At 45.7% G+C, this 20,314-nt stretch overlaps 1 protein-coding gene across 3 annotated transcripts in view; it reads right to left on the bottom strand.

Moving 5' to 3' along the window:
• The window catches only part of ash1l (ash1 (absent, small, or homeotic)-like), a 29,277-nt gene extending 10,435 nt beyond the window's left edge, over positions 1 to 18,842 (bottom strand). For 2 of the 3 annotated variants that reach the window (XM_084563142.1, XM_084563144.1), the window contains exons 1-15: positions 18,702 to 18,842; positions 17,510 to 17,614; positions 13,719 to 14,513; positions 8,527 to 12,961; positions 5,342 to 6,005; positions 5,003 to 5,176; positions 4,766 to 4,860; positions 4,321 to 4,394; positions 4,151 to 4,196; positions 3,897 to 4,005; positions 3,541 to 3,747; positions 3,194 to 3,340; positions 1,046 to 1,154; positions 789 to 938; positions 170 to 237 (exon numbers count right to left, since the gene is read on the bottom strand). In XM_084563142.1, coding sequence (XP_084419268.1) covers positions 170 to 237; positions 789 to 938; positions 1,046 to 1,154; positions 3,194 to 3,340; positions 3,541 to 3,747; positions 3,897 to 4,005; positions 4,151 to 4,196; positions 4,321 to 4,394; positions 4,766 to 4,860; positions 5,003 to 5,176; positions 5,342 to 6,005; positions 8,527 to 12,961; positions 13,719 to 14,318 — 6,878 coding nt within the window. In that variant the 5' untranslated portion in view covers positions 14,319 to 14,513; positions 17,510 to 17,614; positions 18,702 to 18,842. Of the gene's footprint in view, positions 1 to 169; positions 238 to 788; positions 939 to 1,045; positions 1,155 to 3,193; positions 3,341 to 3,540; positions 3,748 to 3,896; positions 4,006 to 4,150; positions 4,197 to 4,320; positions 4,395 to 4,765; positions 4,861 to 5,002; positions 5,177 to 5,341; positions 6,006 to 8,526; positions 12,962 to 13,718; positions 14,514 to 17,509; positions 17,615 to 18,600 lie in introns of all 3 variants that reach the window. The other variant, XM_084563143.1, reaches the window with a different exon arrangement.
• Between the last annotated feature and the right edge of the window lie 1,472 nt (positions 18,843 to 20,314).

Below are 20,314 nucleotides of genomic sequence, written 5' to 3'. Positions count from 1 at the left end.
ATTCGGTTGCTTCTGGGCACATCTGAGCAGGAAGATTCAGAGGATTCATTCGTACAAGGCTTAGAGGAATAAAGAGCATGCGTATAAAATATGATTTATCAACTGCTCTAGTGTATATATATCTGCTGTGGCTCTGATGTAAAGCTTGTTTGTCAATTTGTGTGTTTACCTCTCTCTGTTGGACATGGGCTTCATGAGATGAGGGTAAAACTTGTTGCTGTCACTTGACTCTTCCTCCTGAAGTTAAAGAAATTTGCATTAAAGCATGCTTTTGTTTTTAAATGAATGACACACTGAATTGTTATCTTAACAGGAGGATACACATGTTTGTTTTTTATCAAGTTTGAGATGTGAGTTTGAGAACTGATTTTAAAAATTCTAACTTTATGTAAAACGTAATATTATGGAAATTTTAGGTCACAGGACTAATTCAAATGTGTAGCCTTTGAGGTATTCTGAGTTATTTTTTTAGAAACCTTGTGGCCCACTAAGAGTACCTCTGAGACACGGAAACATTTGTGTCCTACATATTTCCTACACCTGATATTTAACAAGACAGTGCCAGACCTGGACACATCTTTCACCGACCGGGCAGCGAACAACAGGACAGAGCTTTCACTCATAAGAAATTTAAAACTAGGTAGGACAACATAAACAAGTTCCTGAAGTTTCCTGAACTTTGCTATGAAATATCGCTTTTCTCTAACAAAAGTATTATCCAGTTTAAACTACAAGTGAACCTACGCCAATGCAAACTCCTTGCGCTTCTATTTAAATTAATCACTCACTCGTTTCTTGAGCTGGTGTTTGGATTTCCTCTTCTCCTTGAGTCGACCCAGCCGCCGGGTGCCTCCCGTTTTCCCTGGCAAGCCGTTAATACGCTGGCTCTTCCCTCCAATGATGCCCCGGCAGCTCTCTGAGCCACACTTACACACTTGCTGTAGAGTTACGAGAGAAAAACAAGCCAAAATAATGAGTATGTGAAAGAAAAGGGGTTTTGCACAAATCCACAAAGACACCTAAGAAAAAGGTGCTGGTGCTTCACCTGCTCCTCTATATTGAAGGAATGGAAGTTGTAGTCGTAGGTGAGCTCAGTGCCGCTGGTGATGTCCTTGAGAGCAAAGAGACCAATTCGGTACACCCCATTCACAGACCTGCAAAACAGAAGGACAATAAAAACTTAATGTGACAAACAATGCTGCTGAATGTGGTCGTAGTTGTTTTGACAGGAACTGTTGCTAAGATGTAATTACCTAAAAGGTTGTGTCTATTATGTAACAGACATGCTATTTGAGCTGAAAATAAGATCTATAAGAAACTGTTATCTTCAATTTAGGTTTTCTGATCAACAGTCAAACCGTTTGACAATAATCAGCTTATGCTATGTTTTAGGTAGTCTACTGTTTTGCCATTCTGGGCTAGGGACTTAAAATTACTATCTACTGTACATCTAAAGGAGATTATGCGAAAGGGACTTAAAGTTTAAATGTTGATTCTAGAACGGAAGCAACGTTAAGCGCATTTCAAACACGGGACAAAAAGGGAACCGGTGTGGCAAACGCTCAACACGTTGTAAACCCCATTCTCTCTTCCCCAAATGAAACAGTGCTCCAGCTTCTGGCCATTCTTCTAAGAATAAAGCGCACTATTCCACTTGCCAGCTTCCTGATAATTTATTCCTTCTATAGGGGTAAAAAGCTGGTTCAGCGCATTGTCTTCAGGCACTACAGCTGTATCTAAGGCCCGGCTGCAAGCAATCTCTCTTCTGTGACAAGATGGATGACTCGTCAGGCATTGTGCTGAAAATCCTCCATCCTCGTGGAGTCTTTTATTTCAGTCCAGCCACTCTACATTACACACACACACATCCACAGACCAGTGCCCCAGATTATGAGCTGGTCTATGTTGGAGGGCAGAGGGTACGGTACAGATAACTCTCTGAGGTCATTAGCTGTCCACAACTGAATCTCCCCCGAGAGCTGAAATGTGGTGACGCGTCTCGTAGATTCACCATGACAACTAAAGATAAACCAAGCAGGTTTCACTGATGGAAGTCAGGCAGAGAGAGGCCTGCTCTGCCAGGTCTCCAATTGCTGTGGATTTAACCACGCTGTGAGAACAACCCCTCAGGAAACCAGTGAATTGTCTTGGCAGGGTGCGAGGGCTTTAAGCCATTTAGGCCTCTGAACACTGGCAGCGAAGGAGAAAGGTGATCTCATCAGATTACAACCACATGAATAAGGCTGGGGTTTCAAGGTAGAGCCTTCTCACTTACAGTGAAGTGCACCTGCTACACGTGTCCCTCTAAGAGCTATCATGCAAGTTACATAAACAAGGACAACAAATATTGCCTAACATAAACTGTGATTACACGTCCAAGACTTGGGCTAAACTAGTCTAAATGCGGAGCAATTAATCTCCAGAAAATCGTTACCATATAAGAAAATCAAACACAAGCATTAAAAGACACACTTTCACTAAAGGTGCGGGTACTTTAACTGTAACTTCTGACTCTGATAATAAGTGAAGAATCAAGAACACAACAGCTGTGGGTGGACTTTTTGTGGCTTGGTTAGCCATGTCTCTGTTTATTTGTCTAAATATATTTCTGTGCAAAGTATTTTCTGTCCCTTTCTGGTATTTTCAAAATAGTCTCCAGCTCGTCTCTTGCAGAGAGAATAAAGGAATTCCACAGCTCACTCGAATCATCAGGCACAAACAGACAGCCATTTAAACAAGTTAAACCATTTAGGTAATAGGCTGGTCTATTTTCCAGTTCGTTAACCTGAAGAGACAGAAGCATTTAGCAAACAAAACGCTGAGTTATCGAGCTGGAACGCTTTCTAATCAGCAGCTCTAATATTGCACTCACTTGTTTAACATCATGCCTTAATTTCCTCTGTGACCAAATGGCCATGAGAACATCTAACTGTCTTAATATGGTAAACTATACTGATGTGGACTATTACAGCTACAAAGTGAGAGGGAAAGCAGTACTCTGTATTTGTCATCGCGGGACTAACAAACAAAGTTTACGCCAGGTCTGGCTCGTTCACCCCATCCACAACAACTTGTGGCAACTGCTCATGCTCAGTCCTGAAAAGGCTTAGCCAAATCTGTTTTTTGGTAAGAACCCAAAAAGCACCACAAGGGCATTGATGGGGGAATGGTTTAAAGCTGCCACGACACCCACCACTTCTGCATCTCACAGTTGGGTTCACAGCTGTGGTTTATGAAGCGCGCCTCATTGCCCATTCGGTAGCTGTCGATCACCATGCCGCTATCCAGATTCAGACAGTAGTGTCCACTGTTGGAGAAGTACTGCTCCATCATACGGTTCCTAACAAATGGAAGGTATGAAGCAGAGGGAAATAAAAAGAGAAGTTTCCATTAATCTTTCATTAAAGGTAAACAGTGTCCTAAACTCAGGCGCAAAGAGGGAAGTAAAAACAGACAGAGAATATGATAAATGTATTGACATCTACGTGGCATTCACTAACAAGATTTTCTGCACAGTAGGTGATCTGTCTGCTGTCTCACCTGAACTCGTGTTCGCTGACTACTTCTCCCAGGTACTCGATGATAAACTGCCCAGAACGGAGAGGCTCCTTGGTGCGTATGCCCCAACCTTTGCCCTCAGCACGGAATCGCTCCAAACACTGGACCCAGTCATGTCTCTGGATGTGCTGGTTGTCACAATGATCACCGCATGGACAGGTGCTGGGAGAGCACTCCGCAAAGCTCATCCTATGGAGAAAAATTTTTTTAAACAAGGCTCATGCTGCCGTACTTTTTTCTTGACACCATGTTCGACTTCTGTTCACAATTCATTTAATTCCCAAGGAAACACGTGACTGTATCATGTGCTGCTAAAAGCCGCCATTATGTGTCTTTACCTATTCAGGCAGTCGTCCAGGCAGCCTTTTTCAGTTGAGGCCTCAGCAGGTCTACAGCTGCATGTAGTTGTTTCGTAACCGGAGAGAGGCTTCACATCCACATACACATCTATGACACACAAACAGCGGGATGACCATTTTACACTTGAAATCCTACTACGACATTCAAAAAAACAAGAAAGTGGTAGCACATACATTGAGGAGGTTAAAAATTACATTTTGGTTGGATTACTGGAACAAAGCCAGGTACTCACTTGATCTGATCTTTTTATAAAGGGGGACATCGGGCCTCTTGTAAAGCTGAAACGCAAAAACAGACACAGGTAAACACAGAGGCTAAACTGGGCTTCAAACTACTCTTTAGATTTTTACTGTAAGCAATGAAAAACACTTAAAAATACATTTGCTCAACAAGATTGATCACCTGATCGTGTTTCCACAACCATAAGATGTCATAAGGCAACTGGAAATCAATGCGCTTCTGCCTCAGGTACTTCCCTGAAAAGACAAAAGCAGGGGGAAATTTGAGAAGATAAAATACAAATTGACACAAAAGTGAAGAAGGAAGTTATTTCTGACCACACATATAATTCAGTTACATTAACATACCCTTGCACGTGAACCAAACGTTTGATGAAACTTGCAGAAGAAGTTTGTGTTTTATCTTATCACAGCTACAGGCTACAGATAACCGAAAAATGTTGACTGTGATAAAGTCGTAAACCTTTGGAATCTCAAACATGTCCTGAAAAAATGCTTTTTTTTGATTTTATTCAAGTTGTTCAGTTAAGAAAGTCAACATCACTTAATCACAGCTTTAATGATGTGCAAATATAAGAAATGACATCTAGGAAGAGTTTAAAACTCACCAACATGTATTGGAGCAGGAAACAATCCATGTTCATGTTCCCCAGGTATGTATTCTAGTTTCTCTTTCTTCAGCTGCAGAAGCTGACTACGAGGGCTACGGAAAAGAAAAATGGGAAGGCAGTTTACTAGCGGTGCAGAAAAACTGTTTATGGCGTGTTGCTCTCTGAAATAAACATTGGTATCATGAAAATCATTATGAAAAAATATGTTGGGTGAGATTTTTATTTGGGACTCACTCTTCAGTCTTGTACACATCAGAGTACAGCCCCGCTTTCTGGAACTTCTTCTTCGGAGGTCTGGCTGCTCTTTTCTCCCGTTGGCTGGTTATGGGCATGGGTGGAGCTTGTTCCCTGGAGACGGTGCCTGGGCGCTCCGGGGAGCAGTGGCCATCTGGCTTGCTTTCCACTGAGCTAAAAATAGAACAGTGACTTGGTTTGTAGTGACAACTGGACATAATAAATGTACCTATACGGTACATACCAGCACTAAATCCTTATATTAGCACTCAGCGGCTCAAAGCTGAGACTCGCAGATATAAAGGTTGATAAGCCACAGTGTATTGAAAATGTGCTTACCCATGAAAGTGCTGGAGCTCCTCTTGGGTGAGCCAGACTCTTCCTGTCCCAGGCCTGGACCTTGGCACCAGGCTTCCCAGGTTCTCCTCTCTTTCTGGCAAGGGCTCCTCAGTCTCTTCAACTTCCCCGTCCTCTACGGCCTCTTCCTCGTCTTCATCATCTCCCTCCCAGTGCTTCCTCTTCTGCCCTTTTCTACGCTGGCCCTGGACTACCGACTCAATAGCATCTGTCACAGTATCACCACCATCCCACCCTCTTCCCCCCGCTAGCCGTTCTCCTCCTCTGTCCCTGTGCCGGGTCTGATTCACCTCAACAACAGGGGGTGGGGACGGTGGCGGGGAGGGTAGCGGGTGTTTCCTGGGACGTCCCGGGCCCCTTTTCTTCACCACGTTGTTTCCCGTACGAGCTTGTCTCTGCAGCTTCTTGGCACGCAAGATTTTGTTGACGTGGTGCAGGCTGTGTTTGGATGGCTGTGCCCGATGAGAGTGGTGGGGCATGGAGGCATCCAGGCAGCAGTCCTGAGAGGGCGAGAGGGAGGAGGAGGCAGAGCCATGGGAGTGGAAGAGAGACGACTGGTGATGGTGCTGCTGCCGGTGGTGCAGAGGGCCTTCAGACCCTTCAGAGGTCGGGAGGGCAACACCTCTTGTCTGGATACCTGTTGATCCTGGAAGAAAAAAAATCACCAAATTAACGCTACATGCAAAACACACTTTTTATGGGTTATTACTTAAGATGAGCAATCATTTTCACATGTTTTCCATGAATCTTTATTCAAATCTCTCCTACTATTTCAACCCATATGTCACCATTGTCTTCTACTTTTCCGTCCCTGCTTTTCATCTATGTATGGACTTTAACCCATTAAGACCGGATCACGCATCTGTGCGTGTTTACCTTTAAGACCGGATCACGCATCTATGCGTAGTTACCATTAAGGCTGGCAAGCGCGTCTGTGTCATTTTGAGCGTTGTCGTCTTTTTCGAGGCACATGGCCAATTATATGCACTGTGATTGGCTGAAATATTCTTGGGGTGAGTGACAGAGATGCTTAGGGATTTTTTTTTTAAACTCATGTGACTAATAAAACGCTTTGTGATTGGTCGAAATAAGCCTACACGTGGAGTATGTTTTGGTCGAACATTTTAAACACCGTGCTAGCGATCCGTCACGGCTGACTCAAGTGAAGGAAGTGATATTGACGAAGTAATTGAAAAAATAGATCTTTACTGATTTTCCAAATTTTCAAAATTTTTGGAGTTTATTGATTTTTAAAAAAAAATGCATTTGAAGATTATCCTAGCAAGTCAGTTAAGTTGAAAGCCAAAGAAGTAAGCTGTCAAATGCTTTTTATCTCATGTTTTTATCTGCTACAGAGCCTGAGAAATTAAGGTTTAAGTGTTGACATATTCTGAAAAACCTCAGGTTTTGAGAGGGGGTTTACAGAAGAGTATTTAGGCCTGAATGGGTTAAGGGAGTGACGCATATAAAGGTGTACATCATCAGACAAACACCAGACACCGTCATGTTTTTCTACACTGGTCCGTTACAAATAAACTATCAAAAAAGACACTGCTTCTTCCTCCTTTCCAAACATATTCTCAACTTTTTTCTTCATAAATGTTAATGTTCAACATCCTCTTTCTACTATCTGCCCTTAACTGACTGACTGAAGTTGGTACAGAGATAAGAAGATAAGCAAAATGCCAACAATGATTAGACACATTGTGTATGTGTTGTGAATTAGATTGTATTCATTACATGTCAGACGTTAGTCCAGGCTCAGGGGCAACAAGCATTTCAAATGTCACTTGGTGAGAGAAGATAAAAGTAGGATGACCAATTAACTAGCTAATCAGAGTGAACCACAAGTTTTCCATCTGCTTTTACACGTAACACGTTTCCACATTTCCACACACAGTCCTACATCTCCAGACCCCTCTGTCAGTGTTCATTTATCTACTTCTGTCATTCACTACTTGTCTTGTGTGTGTCAGCTCAGTCTCCACCTTTGCCCTTTTCCTACCCTCACAAGTCTGTGACCGCTCACCGACCCCAAGTGCTGAGCTCTAATCCGGGATTACGCTGGCTTGGTTTAAACTGCACCATACTGCACTCAATGGGGACCTTTCAGCTTCCCATCCTATCCCAATCACGTAAACAATATTCAAATACAAACACCCGTCTTGGCACACTTCACGTCAACACACGGGCCACGATGATGAAGTCCCCCAACATTAGCTGAGCCCAGGTGCAGGGCGTACAGACAGACAGGACTGGGCCTCACATTGTGGGCTTCTGAAGGGAAAGTCGACTAAATATAGCACGTTAACAAAACACTCCACCCCTTCAGTAAGATGAGCTCTGGCTGAAATGCTGTACCAACTGGGGCCAAGTGTGGCCATCCACTCTCACAGAGGAGCCAGTTTAAGTAATTACGTATGCTTTTTTTTTGCCAAGCCTTTAACCACTAGTAAGAGCTACCAAATGTCAGTGTATGCTCAGGGGATGTCATTGGTTTTTCAAGGGGATTTCTTTTTTTTCCACTAAAATAAGTGGCCCATTCCACTCATTTTCTCAGATGGTCGCAGCTGAAAGAGCTACAGAGACAGAACTGACAATTTTCGAGGGTTGTTTGTTGTAGCCACAGCTGAGGTATGAATGGTTCCAGTGGCAACCACTACGCAATCTCAAAACACACAATGACAGATTCTCAACAGATACACACGCTTCGCTGTGTGTAGATAAAGCCACATTTAAAAAAGCCCACTTGCTGTGCCATATGGCAATGTTTGAGGGGGTTACTGTCCAAACGCACAATCCAGGAGTCAGTGCTGAATCTAACAGACTGTTTCACCGTAGCCGTGCCAAGTAATAAAGCTCATCAGACACAAGCCAATCATATTAAGACATAGGATTCATAACACATCTGCATCACATCTATTTTTCAGAATGAATCTTATGGATAATGGACTCCAGCAACCTTTAACAATATGAATTTTTCTTTTCATGAAGGATGGGGCATTCAATGCAAAGCTCTCTTGTGCTTTTCTTCCTACGCATCGTTTTCTATTAAATAAATTACATTTATTCTGGTGTCCTGCCAGTTTATCACTGCATGCCCTCCTATTATAAGAAGCCTTTTCATACCGATGTTTTTTTGTTTTAATCAACGAGATCAGGCCTACCTAATTCTCTCCTCTCTGCTGATGCCGAGCGATCCTTCCTCATCGACCGGTCCATGTGGGAGAAGCTGGAGCCCTCTGTAACTCCGTCAGACTTTCTGCTTCTGCCCACTTTCATCGAAGTGCGGGTGAGAGCAGACGCAAACAGATTTGTCAGGTTTGGAGAATCGCGGGCTTCTACGTCCTCCGTGGGAGTGAGAGGCTCCTCGTCTTCGCTGTCCGAGCAGCCTGCTGGGTCCTCTGCCCGGCCATCTGAGAAAGAACCCTGGCCAGGTGCTACTTGATTCCGTGAAAGCTTGGAGTAGTCCGTTTCAGAGCCGCCCATCCTGAACCAGGACTCGACTGGGTGGTGGCCTTTCGAGCTGCTACCCAGTGCAAGCCTGGACGGTCCTAGACAGGACATGGAGCTCTCTTTGCGCTTGTACCTTTCTGCAGATGAGGATGATGAAGAAGAAGGGGAGTTGGCAGAGGTGGTAGCAGTTTGCTTGCTGCCACTCGTGCTGGTGGTGGCGTCTCGACCGAAACGGCATCGTTGTAAAGACTCTGCCATTCCTAAAGTGCCAACTCGCTCTCCTTTACTTGATGGTCCACTTTCAGAAATCCCTGCACTAGCCCGGCTCCCTGATCCACCTCTTGCCGTTTCCTCTCTCTCCTCCTCAGCACAGCGTTCTCTATGTTTGTGTCTGTGTTTGTGTTTGTGGTGCCAGTTAAAGGAAAGCTCAGATGACATGGGTGGATACAGGACAGGGGACCTTCCTGCACCCAGGTACTCCTGCCTAAGCAGCTTGTGTTTTTTCTTGTGGAATTTGGAAGGGTTCAGCAGGAGATGTGAAGGGTGGTGGTGATGCATGTAAGATGTGGGGGGAGGAGGAGGGAAAGACGGCGAGTGGTGAGAGTGGTGGGATGGGCCTCCGTGCGGCGACTGGTGGTGCGGGTGAGGATACAGAGCGCTTGCTGGAGGAAAGCCTCTGTAATAGCCCAAACCCAGGGGCCCAGAGGAGTAAGGAACGCTGTAAGAGGGGTGGTAGAAGCCTCCACTTGAGAGTGGGAATCCAAGCCCAGGTACGAAGGGAACTTCTGACATTGATTCCCTCAGTTTGGGAGGACGTCCTCGTTTCTTCTTCATGTCTGGTTTACGAACATAGTGCAAGGGGTCGCAGGAATATGCAGGATGGGAGTAAAAGCTGCCAAAGTTAACCCTGAAGATTGTAGGCAGGAGGTCTCTGTGAACATAATGATGTGGAGGTGGGCCGCCTGCGCCACCTATGCCACCACTGGGCCTGCTTCCCACGCCTGGCACTCTACTTGATCCAGCCGTTATTCCAATTCCACTGCCGAGCCGGTGTCCTGTTGTGCGGTGAGCTATCCGTATTTCACTTAGTCTCACAACAATCTCATCCAGTTCAGCCAGAAAGTCTGGATCAAGCCGCCTGGACCGCATCTGTAAGTACTTCTTCTTTCGTTTCCTCTTCTGTCTCTTAAGCTTGTCATAGCCAGGGCAACCATGACTGCGACGTTTACATTTGTGCTTATGCTTCTCCTTGTGCCCCAGTAAGGAGGAGGCGGGAGCTGCTGGATGAGGTCTCCGGGGATCAGGAGATGACCTTGTCCCATGGGGTGATGGAGAGGGTGAGGGATGCTCCATAAGTACGGTAGCGTGTCGACGCCTGCCTCTGGAACTGAGCCCCATCCCTGGACCAATAGCTGAACCCATGACCCCTGGCATTAACAATCCACTGCCCATCCCAGGTGGCATCCCAATTCCACCCAAGCTGCCTGCACCACCAGCTTTCTCACCACGGTCAGAAGTGCTGTTGTTGTCCGTTCCTATACCACTGTCACTGGGTACCGTCTCCTCACTGTGTGACTCACTTACTGGTGATGGAGTCGCTTCTTTAAGCTCATTAAGGGGGGCAGGGGAAGTGGGATGGAGTGGCCTGGGAGGGGAAAGTTTATGATAATGGTAATGCTGCCTGTAATGGTGGTGGTGGTGGTGGTATCCACGACAAGATGACTTTTTCTGGGAAGCTGCTGTGGCCATAGATGAGGTTGTGCCCAGCACATGGTTGCGAGGATTCGGGGCTGAAAAGGTTGGAGGAGGGAAGGAGAAAGTGTTGTGGCCATGATGGGTGTTAGAATAGTGAGAATGACCTGCAAAATGCACCGAGCCAGGCTCCACAAAGCTGGCATCGCTGATGGGACTGTGGCCTCCACTTGACTGCGAGAGAGAGGGAGAGGGAAAGACCTCTGAAGAGGAGAGCTGGTGCTGTTGCTGGGATTGTGACTGATGGTGATGGAGAGGGGAAGTGGTGTTTGGAGATAGAAAGGTTTCTGGTGGTGGCGTTGTTGCTGAAACATTAGATGCTGCTTTTGGTTTACGGCCTCTCCTCTTTCCCATGTATATCGTCCCCTTTTTACTAACATTAATTTGTGGTCCTAGTTTTCCCCCAAAAGAAGCAGCCAGGGAGGACAATGACTGGGTTGTAGCTTCCACAGCACCAGCCACCCCACTGGTGGTGCATTTAGGGGTGTCTTCTGTTCTTGGGCCTAAGAGGAATTGACTGAGAATACGCTTTCGCTTCACACTTTTCATCTTATTAATCTTGCCAATAATAGTTTTCATGATAAGCTGCCCATTTCCTTTGTTGCGGAACCGCTTGTCGCCCATGTCTCCTGCTTCTGGAGCCAATGTGGGAGGCTGGCCCTCTTGGGGTAAGGTAGGCGGAAGGCGCTTGGGACGTCCACGTTTTCTAGGCATAGGTTTAGGGGGATTCAGGTCCACCTCTGGGTGAAGAACAGGTGGGTCCTGCTCTTCTTTGGATTTCAGCAGAGACGAAAAGACATTGGAAGGGGCCTGTTTGTTGGGGGTGTTCCCAGGGGCTGGTGCATCAAGCCTTGGCATTTTAGACTTTGGCCTTCCCCTTTTCTTAGGCTGGGGTGGGAACAGCTGTGACACTGGACTTTGAGGCACAGGATTTGGTCTGACCTTATTTGGGTTGGGCGGTCTGCCAACAGGTCTTTTAACCGGTGGCGATGGGGTTTCCAAGCTTGTAGATGAAGGCATGGTGGTTTTGTTCTCAGTGAAGGGACCGTCCTGGCCTGCTCTTTGACTATGCGCCTTGTTCATAACACGCGTCCAGCGGGGTTTCCTTCCCCTGCGTTTTTTGAGGGGTTTGCTGTCCTGCTCAGCAGGAGAGTCTATGGATGAATCGGGAGAATCATCTCTAAGAGGTGTCTGTGGGCTTTCATCATCATCATCCTCATCATCTTCATCATCCTCGTCCTCATCATCATCCTCATCATCATCTGGCTCTGGTGGAGACGGGGCCCTTTGTCTAACAGACTCAGGGGGACTACTAGTCCGACCAGGTCGACTACTCTCCCGGTTAGGACTACGCTTACTTGGACTCGAGCTCTTTCCCCTCTCAACCCGCAGTGACTGATTACTCTGCCCCTTGTCTTTCCCGTCTAGTTTACCTGCTCCATTTGAAGGAGAGTACTTGGTTAAGTCTCTGGGGCTGTCCCTGTCCTGCTCTCTCTCACCTGTACTGCTTTCCTCTGCCAGGGCAGGGGACTCTCGTGCATGGTGTCCTTGAGAGGGAACAGGGGAACCCAGGTGACTCACTGCAGTCACTGTCCTCTGCTCAGCTGAGGTGGAGGAAGAGGATGAAATAGGACAAGATGGAGAAGATGTTGTGTGGGGTTGGGAGTGAGCAGGACGAGAATGTGGCTTTGAAATGCTACTGTTGCTGTCGTCGTTGTTGCTGTCGTTTGACATGGCTGACAGACGATTATTGCCATAGTTGAATGTTGGGCTGTTGCTGCCACTTCTGCTACTACCTTTTTCAGATCCATCTGAATCTTCCTTCGCCAGTTTTGAGGGGCTACCCGGATTTTCTGAAACACAATCTTTGTTCCGTGAACCGTAGGGCCGACCAGGTGGTCTTGACACAGGAGGTGGCGGAGAAAGGTGAACCACTCTTGAATATGTGTTCCTGTTGGCCATAGCCCTGTCTCGTTGCTTGGCTGTGGGGGCCATGAAGCCTGAGCTTGGTAGAGGAGGAGTGGGATCAATCTTTGCAGGTTTGGCTGGCTTAGGAGTCTTTGATGGTGGGCAAGTTGCTATAAGCTGAGCTAATTTCTCAGTGACTGTTGGTGCTACCCAACCTTGAACTTTGTCCTTGTCTCTCTGACTTTCTGTGCTGAAGGTGTACTGAGGAGACTTAACACCTTCGAAGCTGGGTTCTTTTGATGCAGGTAGTGGTGGAGAAGGTGAAGATGTCCGGGCATTGGGTTGTGGAGTCTGCGTTTTCTTCCCAGAGGAATGCGTTTTGCTGTCTGGTGGAGGGCGGTGAAGGTTAAGGGGTCTCTCTGATGTGGTGGTGGATGTTTTTGTGTCTGACTTTGAATCAGACTTGCAATCCGTCTTTGGTGGGCCCTGGGAAGAAAAAATAAATAAATGAATGTAAATAAATACAGCACCCAATTTTGAGAATATATACTTATATGTCTGCATGTAGATCTGTGACTAAATAGATATAACCTGACATAAGTGACAAAACAGAACATGACAACACTGCTGAATCTAACACACCAAGAAAGAGATGGCCTCATCTACAAATACAAACTAACCGTATCCAGTATCAAACATAAATATAACAATCTGATTTTTACAAGCACGTAATACAAAGTTACACAAAAACATGGCATATGAGAAACAAAAAGCAATATTTTTTTAACCTTAAAATCAGTATTCACTGCCAAAATATTTTCAGTCCAATGAATGGCAGGCCCAGGGGGGAAGTTACACTCAATAACACTTATTAGGGTCAGATTGGGGACAGCGAGGGAGAGCTAGAGAGAGAGAGAGGGGTCATGCAAGGATGGGGGTGGAGAGGACATGGCCAGGCAGAGAGAGGATAGACGACACAGACGAAGGGAGAGTGGAAGAGGCGGTGCTGGGTGAATAGAGGCAGGCCAATGAAGAACACAAAGAAAACTAAAGAACAATTTATGATCTGCCCTTTATCTCTGCGGCGATTACTAGGGTTGCATTGTTGTGGATACTGCTTAACCAGTGACTGACTAATAATATTTTAGGAAGTAGGATGAATGTATGTCAACTTATGGCAATGAGGGTAGGGTATCCATTGCTGAATCAAAACACATAAACTGACTATGTTCTCCTTCCTTACCCTTTTTGCTGGAGCACTTCCATTTACTTGTGATGGTGACACGGTGGTAGTGCTGGCAGGAGCAGGAGGGGGTGGTGTGGGAGCTTTAGAAGAAGGAGCTGATGAAGATGATGTGGCTGGTGGTCTGTTTACACTGGGACTCTTTTCCCTCTCTTTTTCCCTGCCCTGTGAAGGACTCTGGCTCTGACTGCCCGGCCCATCGCCTGCAGCCGCTGCACGGTTACCACGAGCACTGCCTCCTCCGCGACCCGTATGCCTCAAAGTGGCCTTGAAGGCTGGTCGACACACATAATTCTCCAAGATCTTAGGGGGCTTCTTCATGCGTTTTGCCTGAAGGCCTATCTTAAGTTTGACATTGCCCTCAGACAGGCTGCTCTCTTTGATGGAGAAATGGGACTGGTCGCCACCTGCACCTCCCGGGCCACCTGCACCTCCTGCTCCAGCAGAAACAGCGGCGGCTCCCTCCTTCTCTCTGTCCCTCTTCTTTTCCTCCTCTTCCTCTTTCTTTCCACCCCCTCCCTCCTTCTCTCGCTCTCCTGAAGGAGCCCCGGAGAGAAGGGGCGGTGGAGTCGCGGTTCTCCCCTGAATCTTCTGATCCATCAGAACTTTAGGGGGGTGCGCAAGTTTATTAGGGAGTGGATGTTGTGGATACAAGGTAAAGTTTTTGCCTTGGGGTGGGAAAGGGTGAGGGAGGGGTAAGGGGGAGGGGGATAACGGCAAGGGTGAAGCTCTCCTTGTTTTGGGGTGGCTTCTATCCCTTCCTTGGCTGACCAGCCCTCTTTCTCCGTCCTTCAACTGCAGCGGCAAAAATAGGTATAGTGGAGGGGAAAGGAGAAAAATGGAGAAAGCAAAAAGAAATTCCACATTAATTACTGCAACACAGAACAACAAGCATTTTCAGTTTTAAATATAACAATAAAACTGAGTACAAGTCTGTCTTATAATGAATAATGGTCCCTGAAAGATTTTCATTTTATTTTACAACACAGCAGTAGAGCATTATTCACTCAAAAATAAAGTAAATTAAATATAAGCATATTAGCTCTCATCACAAAAACACACTGAAGCTGGATAGTTTTAGCAATGTAAATAACAAGCTAACAAACTTAAATAACTTTATAAAGAGTTGTGTATAACTTTACTTGAACATTCACACTTCATAACAAACACTAAATACCAATTCTGATTATAAAACAATACAACAGAAATCTCTTCTCAGGTATTTAAAGAACCGCCGATGACGATACAAGACGATGGGCTTGGATACGTGATCAGTCTGATCCGATCATTTTAAAAACGCTCTGATCGGGGCATCGCTAGCGGAAAGCAGACGGAGGACAATCATTTTTATCATCTATTTGGCCAGGGACTGTCCTTCATTTTGTCAGGGTGACTTTTTATGGTGCGCTCTTTCTTCACAGCCTATAACAATCTGTGACCTATTTACACAGCCAAACCTCTTCTACCTGAGCAGTGTAACCTTAGGCACAAGGACTCTGAATTGTCCACCTGCGATTTACAAAGCACACATAGTCCAGAGTCAATACTTAATCCCAGAGCACTGCCACATCCTTCCAAGTGATACAGGGCAAGATGCAGAATGAGCAATCCCTTAAGTACCCTCATTAGCTGCAGTGGAAAACGGTTTCTGTGATAGTGGCAAACTGCTCATATCCTACGTTAGCACAGCAGCAGAAGAGAGCAGCATGCTTCTTAATTGTGCTCCTTAGAGGACGGCCCAATTCAATGAAGTTGTCTACAGCTCCCTATGGCCACTGAGTGATTTAATGCGGATTCGCCCCCGAGCAGGTGCTTTCTCCGGGTGAAGTCATTTGGAGGCAATTCAGAACTGTGACCTCAGCACATTGGGTCCTCTGGGACTAGACAGAGGATCCAGCCGCCTTTCCCAGCCTTCGCCAGCAGCGACTGAGAGTGAGTGATAGAGCGTCAACGTGCCGGCGGTTTCTCTGCACCCTGCATTAGTGGAGAGCACTAAAAGAGCTACTTAATGGATCCTCAAGAAAGTCATACAAGTCGTCGCATCAGTAAATTGTAGCAAGAGGGGGGGGAAAGGGAAGAAATCTCCCCAACACATCATCGTACACGTGCGTGTTTTGGATTATGAGTGTGGAAAACAGTAGTAGAGATTTTTTTCTGCGTTGGTTGCACCACGCAGTAAACGCAGCACAATTTTTGGAGTCCCGCCTGTAGTTCCCCCACGCCCTCATCTCTGTGTTTACTTCAATTACTCACTCCTTTTTGCCTCAAAACCGACTCTCCCCCCTGACTACACATACCACTCAAATCACACCTCCCTCCTTTCTATAACACTCCATCAAGCTCTGTGCTCTTTAAGCTTTTCCGTCCTCTTCCTGCTCTATTTCGCAAACTTGGAAAGCAGTAGTAAACGGCGTACAAACTAAAGTCACTGTGTTCCTACTTTAATCGAAAACACATTTCACCCATCACCCACCCCACAGACTCGGTTCATCGTGTCCTTCTTACACACTGTGACAAATGTTCCCCTCGTTCTTTTACACCGAAACGCTCGCGATGATGCGAGCTGCTTCCGTTGCCGAAAATAAGCCGCCGCTCTACCTAACTCTGCGAAAGACGACTGACGCAGGTCGAGAGATTGGCGTCCAGGAAAGTCAAAACATTTTTCTCACTTCTAACATGCCAAGACAAGACACTTACTGATACTCTCTGGTTAATTATCTGATGCCAGTCCCTTTCTAATTTGTGACTGATAATCTTTGACACTAAAGCATTACATTTTCTCATGTCTGGCATCAAAGTACTTTTGTGTTTACCACGCAGTCATTTCGTTTTTATCTACAGTCATACTACAAAAAGACAAACACTATTGGTTTCGAAGACTGATATTACTCAAGTCTGTCGGGCGTTTGCCTTTTATGTCCGGAGCAATTACCAGGAGTCAAAGTAGAAAGAAGGGTATATAGGGAGTACAAAAAAAAGAGTAATATTATGAATACCAGCGAATCAATAATCAATATCAGGCCAGCAACCAAAGAAATGGCAGAGCAGGGAGGAACGTAGTAAACAACTTCCAGCGCCCCCTCCTATTTCTTTCCTCCCCTTACTCCCTCCCTCCTTTCACTCCCTCCTCACTTTTGCACACGTTGTTCATAACTGCTGATTTCCCTTTGGTCATAGCAATAGTATCCAACCCACCCACCCCCACATCATTCACATGAGGGCTGGCGTCTGCCCCAGTGAGAGCTCCCCTGTCATTTCCAAGGCTTTTTACTCCATCGGCATGAGTACAGAGCCGTGCTGGGAAAGGGGTGGGGTGGGGGGCAAATTCCTTTACTACTACTACCACCATTGCGTTAAAGCCATCTAAATGAAATATGTTTAAACACTGAACATATCTGAATGGCAGTGGAGACTTGAATGGGAACAGAATGACAGGTGTCGGTCAGACCAGCACCATGCAATCCTTAGAAGTTTCAAACAACGTTATCTGCTTCACGGTTTCCTGTACAGTCAACACTGCCACCTCAAAAGAATAACTGAAGAGCAATCGCCCTTAATTTTTCGCCGAGACAGCTCATAAAATTCACAGTTTCACTGTTTAGTCATAACAACTGCCTCAACCTAAAGGGAAACCAAGCCTCGGAGACATGCACTGGCAGTTTTCTCAAAGTACTCTGCAGGGCATGCTGTGCAGTAATAACCAAACAGAACCAGCAGCGAGCTTTCACTTTATTGTCAAAAGCGATCAGCAAACACTAGAGCGTATTATTATTTTATTTTTTTGCACTCACCTCTGAAATTGTCCAGAAACGGTGTTCACATTATTTGGCTCAATGTCCTGCCTTCATGTGTATCAACGTGGTGGCCACATATTTTTTTTTCTTATCATCCAACAGCTGAAACACCAAAAACCAAAATAAGATCAGGTCTTACACATCTAAAACTACAGAAGAAGAAGAAGTGCTAGACACTAAATAATAAAAAAATAAGTGTGTTGTCCCTTTTATTAAAGCTACAACTGCATGTGCTGTCTTCATACGTGCTAATACAGCATCACGAGGCGAAAAAAAAGAAATAATGATCTTAAAAGCAGCCGCAAATCTGAAACGGAAATCAATGCACGCAGCTTCTTACCACCTACAAAAATAGACAGGTAACCTTGCCAGCTCCAAAACACAAAGTTGCGATGGTGGAAGCTGAAGAGTGCCAACATGTGAAAGCATCCCCCCCTCCTTCAAAAAAAAAAAAAAAAAAAAAAAATGTATTTCATAATACTTGGGACAACAACAAAACAGAGCTGTAAAGGCACACGGTTGGCGCTTACTCGTGTACTATAAAAGGTTTGTGTTTATTTTGTAATAAGCTAGTAGCTATCATCCGTCCCATAATAAAACAGCACCCGTTGCTACATTTTGTATCAATGGCAGCTAACTAGCCATCTATCAGCAGCCTGTTTGAGGACGATTTCGGCTAATATCTCCCAGCACAGAATTAACCTGTGCTGTGTGCAAGCCAGGGGAACGAGAACTAGACGCCTACAGCTTTCGTACAGTTTTGTGTAAACCGAGGGTTTATGACACAACCCGGGACAAGTGATGCACATAATCTTGCATCTCCGTCACATTCTCGTAGGCACTCGTGTTACTACATCTACGGCTACGACGGCTAGCGATGCACTAGCCAGTGAGCTAAACCAGAAAAAAAAAAATCTTCCCACGCCGGTTAAAACACAAAAGCACAATTAAATCGACCGGGGAGTAGAAAAAAAAACCACACACGCAAAAATATGGCGAATTATATTCCAGCGGTGTAAAGTAACGTATGCAGCGCCGTGTAGGTTATTAAAAAAAAAAAAAAAAAAAAAAAAAAAAAAAACACTAACTGTCAACAAAATGGCGGCTGCGTTGAATCAACAGAGGACCCGAAATGGATCTCCTTGTATTTCTTCTTCCTCGCTGCTAAAAAAAATCCCGTTTTCCTTACAGCAAGCGGTGTCCGTAATATCTCCCGAGATGCTCCCGAGTTCCAGTCCGACACACCGTTAGCTGGGCCTGGATGTGTCAGCGCGGGCCTCTCTCGTTAATCGGGCCTCCATGTCTGCTCAGCCCGTATCGCTACTGTGTCAGTACAACACGGGCATTCTCAGTCCCACAGAGGAGGGAGGGAGGGAGGGAGGGAGGACGCGCCGAGGAGGGAGGGAGGGAGGGAGGTAGGAGGAGGAGAGGTGAGGAAAGGAGAGAAGAGGAGTGCAAATGTCGGCTTTGCGCGGTTCTTGCGGTCCCTGGTCATTGACAGAAAAAAGAAGAAGAAGAAGAAAAAAGAAAAATGAATGTGTTTCATTATTTCGCATTATCTCGGCTGGAAGGGTGGTGTTTTGCTGCGGGGGACGAGGGTGTGTTTGCTGGTATGCAACTGTCAAACTGGCGGTGCCTGGTTTCAGCGGCCGCGGAGGGTCAATAACGTTACAGTATATATAAACAGTACAGGGGCAGGGGCAGGCAGCTGGAGAGCTCTATAGCCTATAAATAAACCATTCTGCTCCACAAGGATGTTGTTCTCCTGTCCTGTTGTGGTGCTGTGTTGCTCGACTTGAGTGGAGAATATTAACCTGATCCGCACACCATTTGTGATAATTGATTAATAGGGGATTTATTAGTAATATTAGGCTGTTGGTGACGGGCAGTTGTGTTCACATTCTCGTCATTTGTACACTAAAATAAGCTAATTAAAAATGACAATAATTCGCTCAGAGCTCAGGGGCGATCCTAGGTTCTTGGGGGCCCCAGGCAAAGACCCACCCCCACCCCTCTCCCCATTCAGTGAAATCTGTCATAGACAAAAGGGAGGTCCTAGGGCAGGGGTGTCAAACTCATTTGAGTTCAGGGGCCACATACAGTCCAATTTGACTTGCAAAATAACCCAGAGGTTGCGCTAGACTTTCTCGTTGTCTGTCATTTTGACTGACAGGGTCATAAAAATCCCGTCATAATCTATTTTCCCCGTCACTTTAATTTTTTTAAATGATAATAACAGCTCTTAGATGGCACCGTAGGGTTGAAGTGCTTCGGTGGTATGCAAACTTTTTTGTTTTGCACAATTTGAACCAAAACTCACCAGTCCTAGCAACAGTGCTTTCATCCGATTCCTCCATTTTGGTAGCCATTGGCCACATAGACATATACATATATATCCATATATATATGGTTAAGCCGAGCTCTGGCGTGTGCGTCAGTATAATCGGTGTACCAGGAAATCGTGCCCTGATAAAAATTCCGCGATGTTTGGAATGCAAACTGCGATTAGAGACAAGAGCCAATTAATAACGTCACTCGCCACCAAGTGGTCAGGGGTGTGAATTGCAATCTGTCAAAATGACAAATGGCCTTTTTCCGTCACATTTAAAAAAAAAAAAAACGGTCAATGACGGAAAATATCGGTTAACGCGACCCCTGCAATAACCTATAAATAACGACAACTCCTGATTGCTTTTAGTGCGGGCCAAATTGGACCCTCTGGTGGGCAGGTTCTGGCCCGCGGGCTGTATGTTTGACACCCTTGTCCTTGGGGGTTTGTGTGTGGATTATCGTCGACGTCTT

This window comes from Chelon labrosus (assembly GCF_963514085.1).
Source record: "Chelon labrosus genome assembly, chromosome: 16".
Classification (NCBI taxonomy): Eukaryota; Metazoa; Chordata; class Actinopteri; order Mugiliformes; family Mugilidae; genus Chelon; species Chelon labrosus.
Note: the sequence above shows the minus strand (reverse complement) of the source record. Positions and strands in the feature narration are given on the sequence as shown.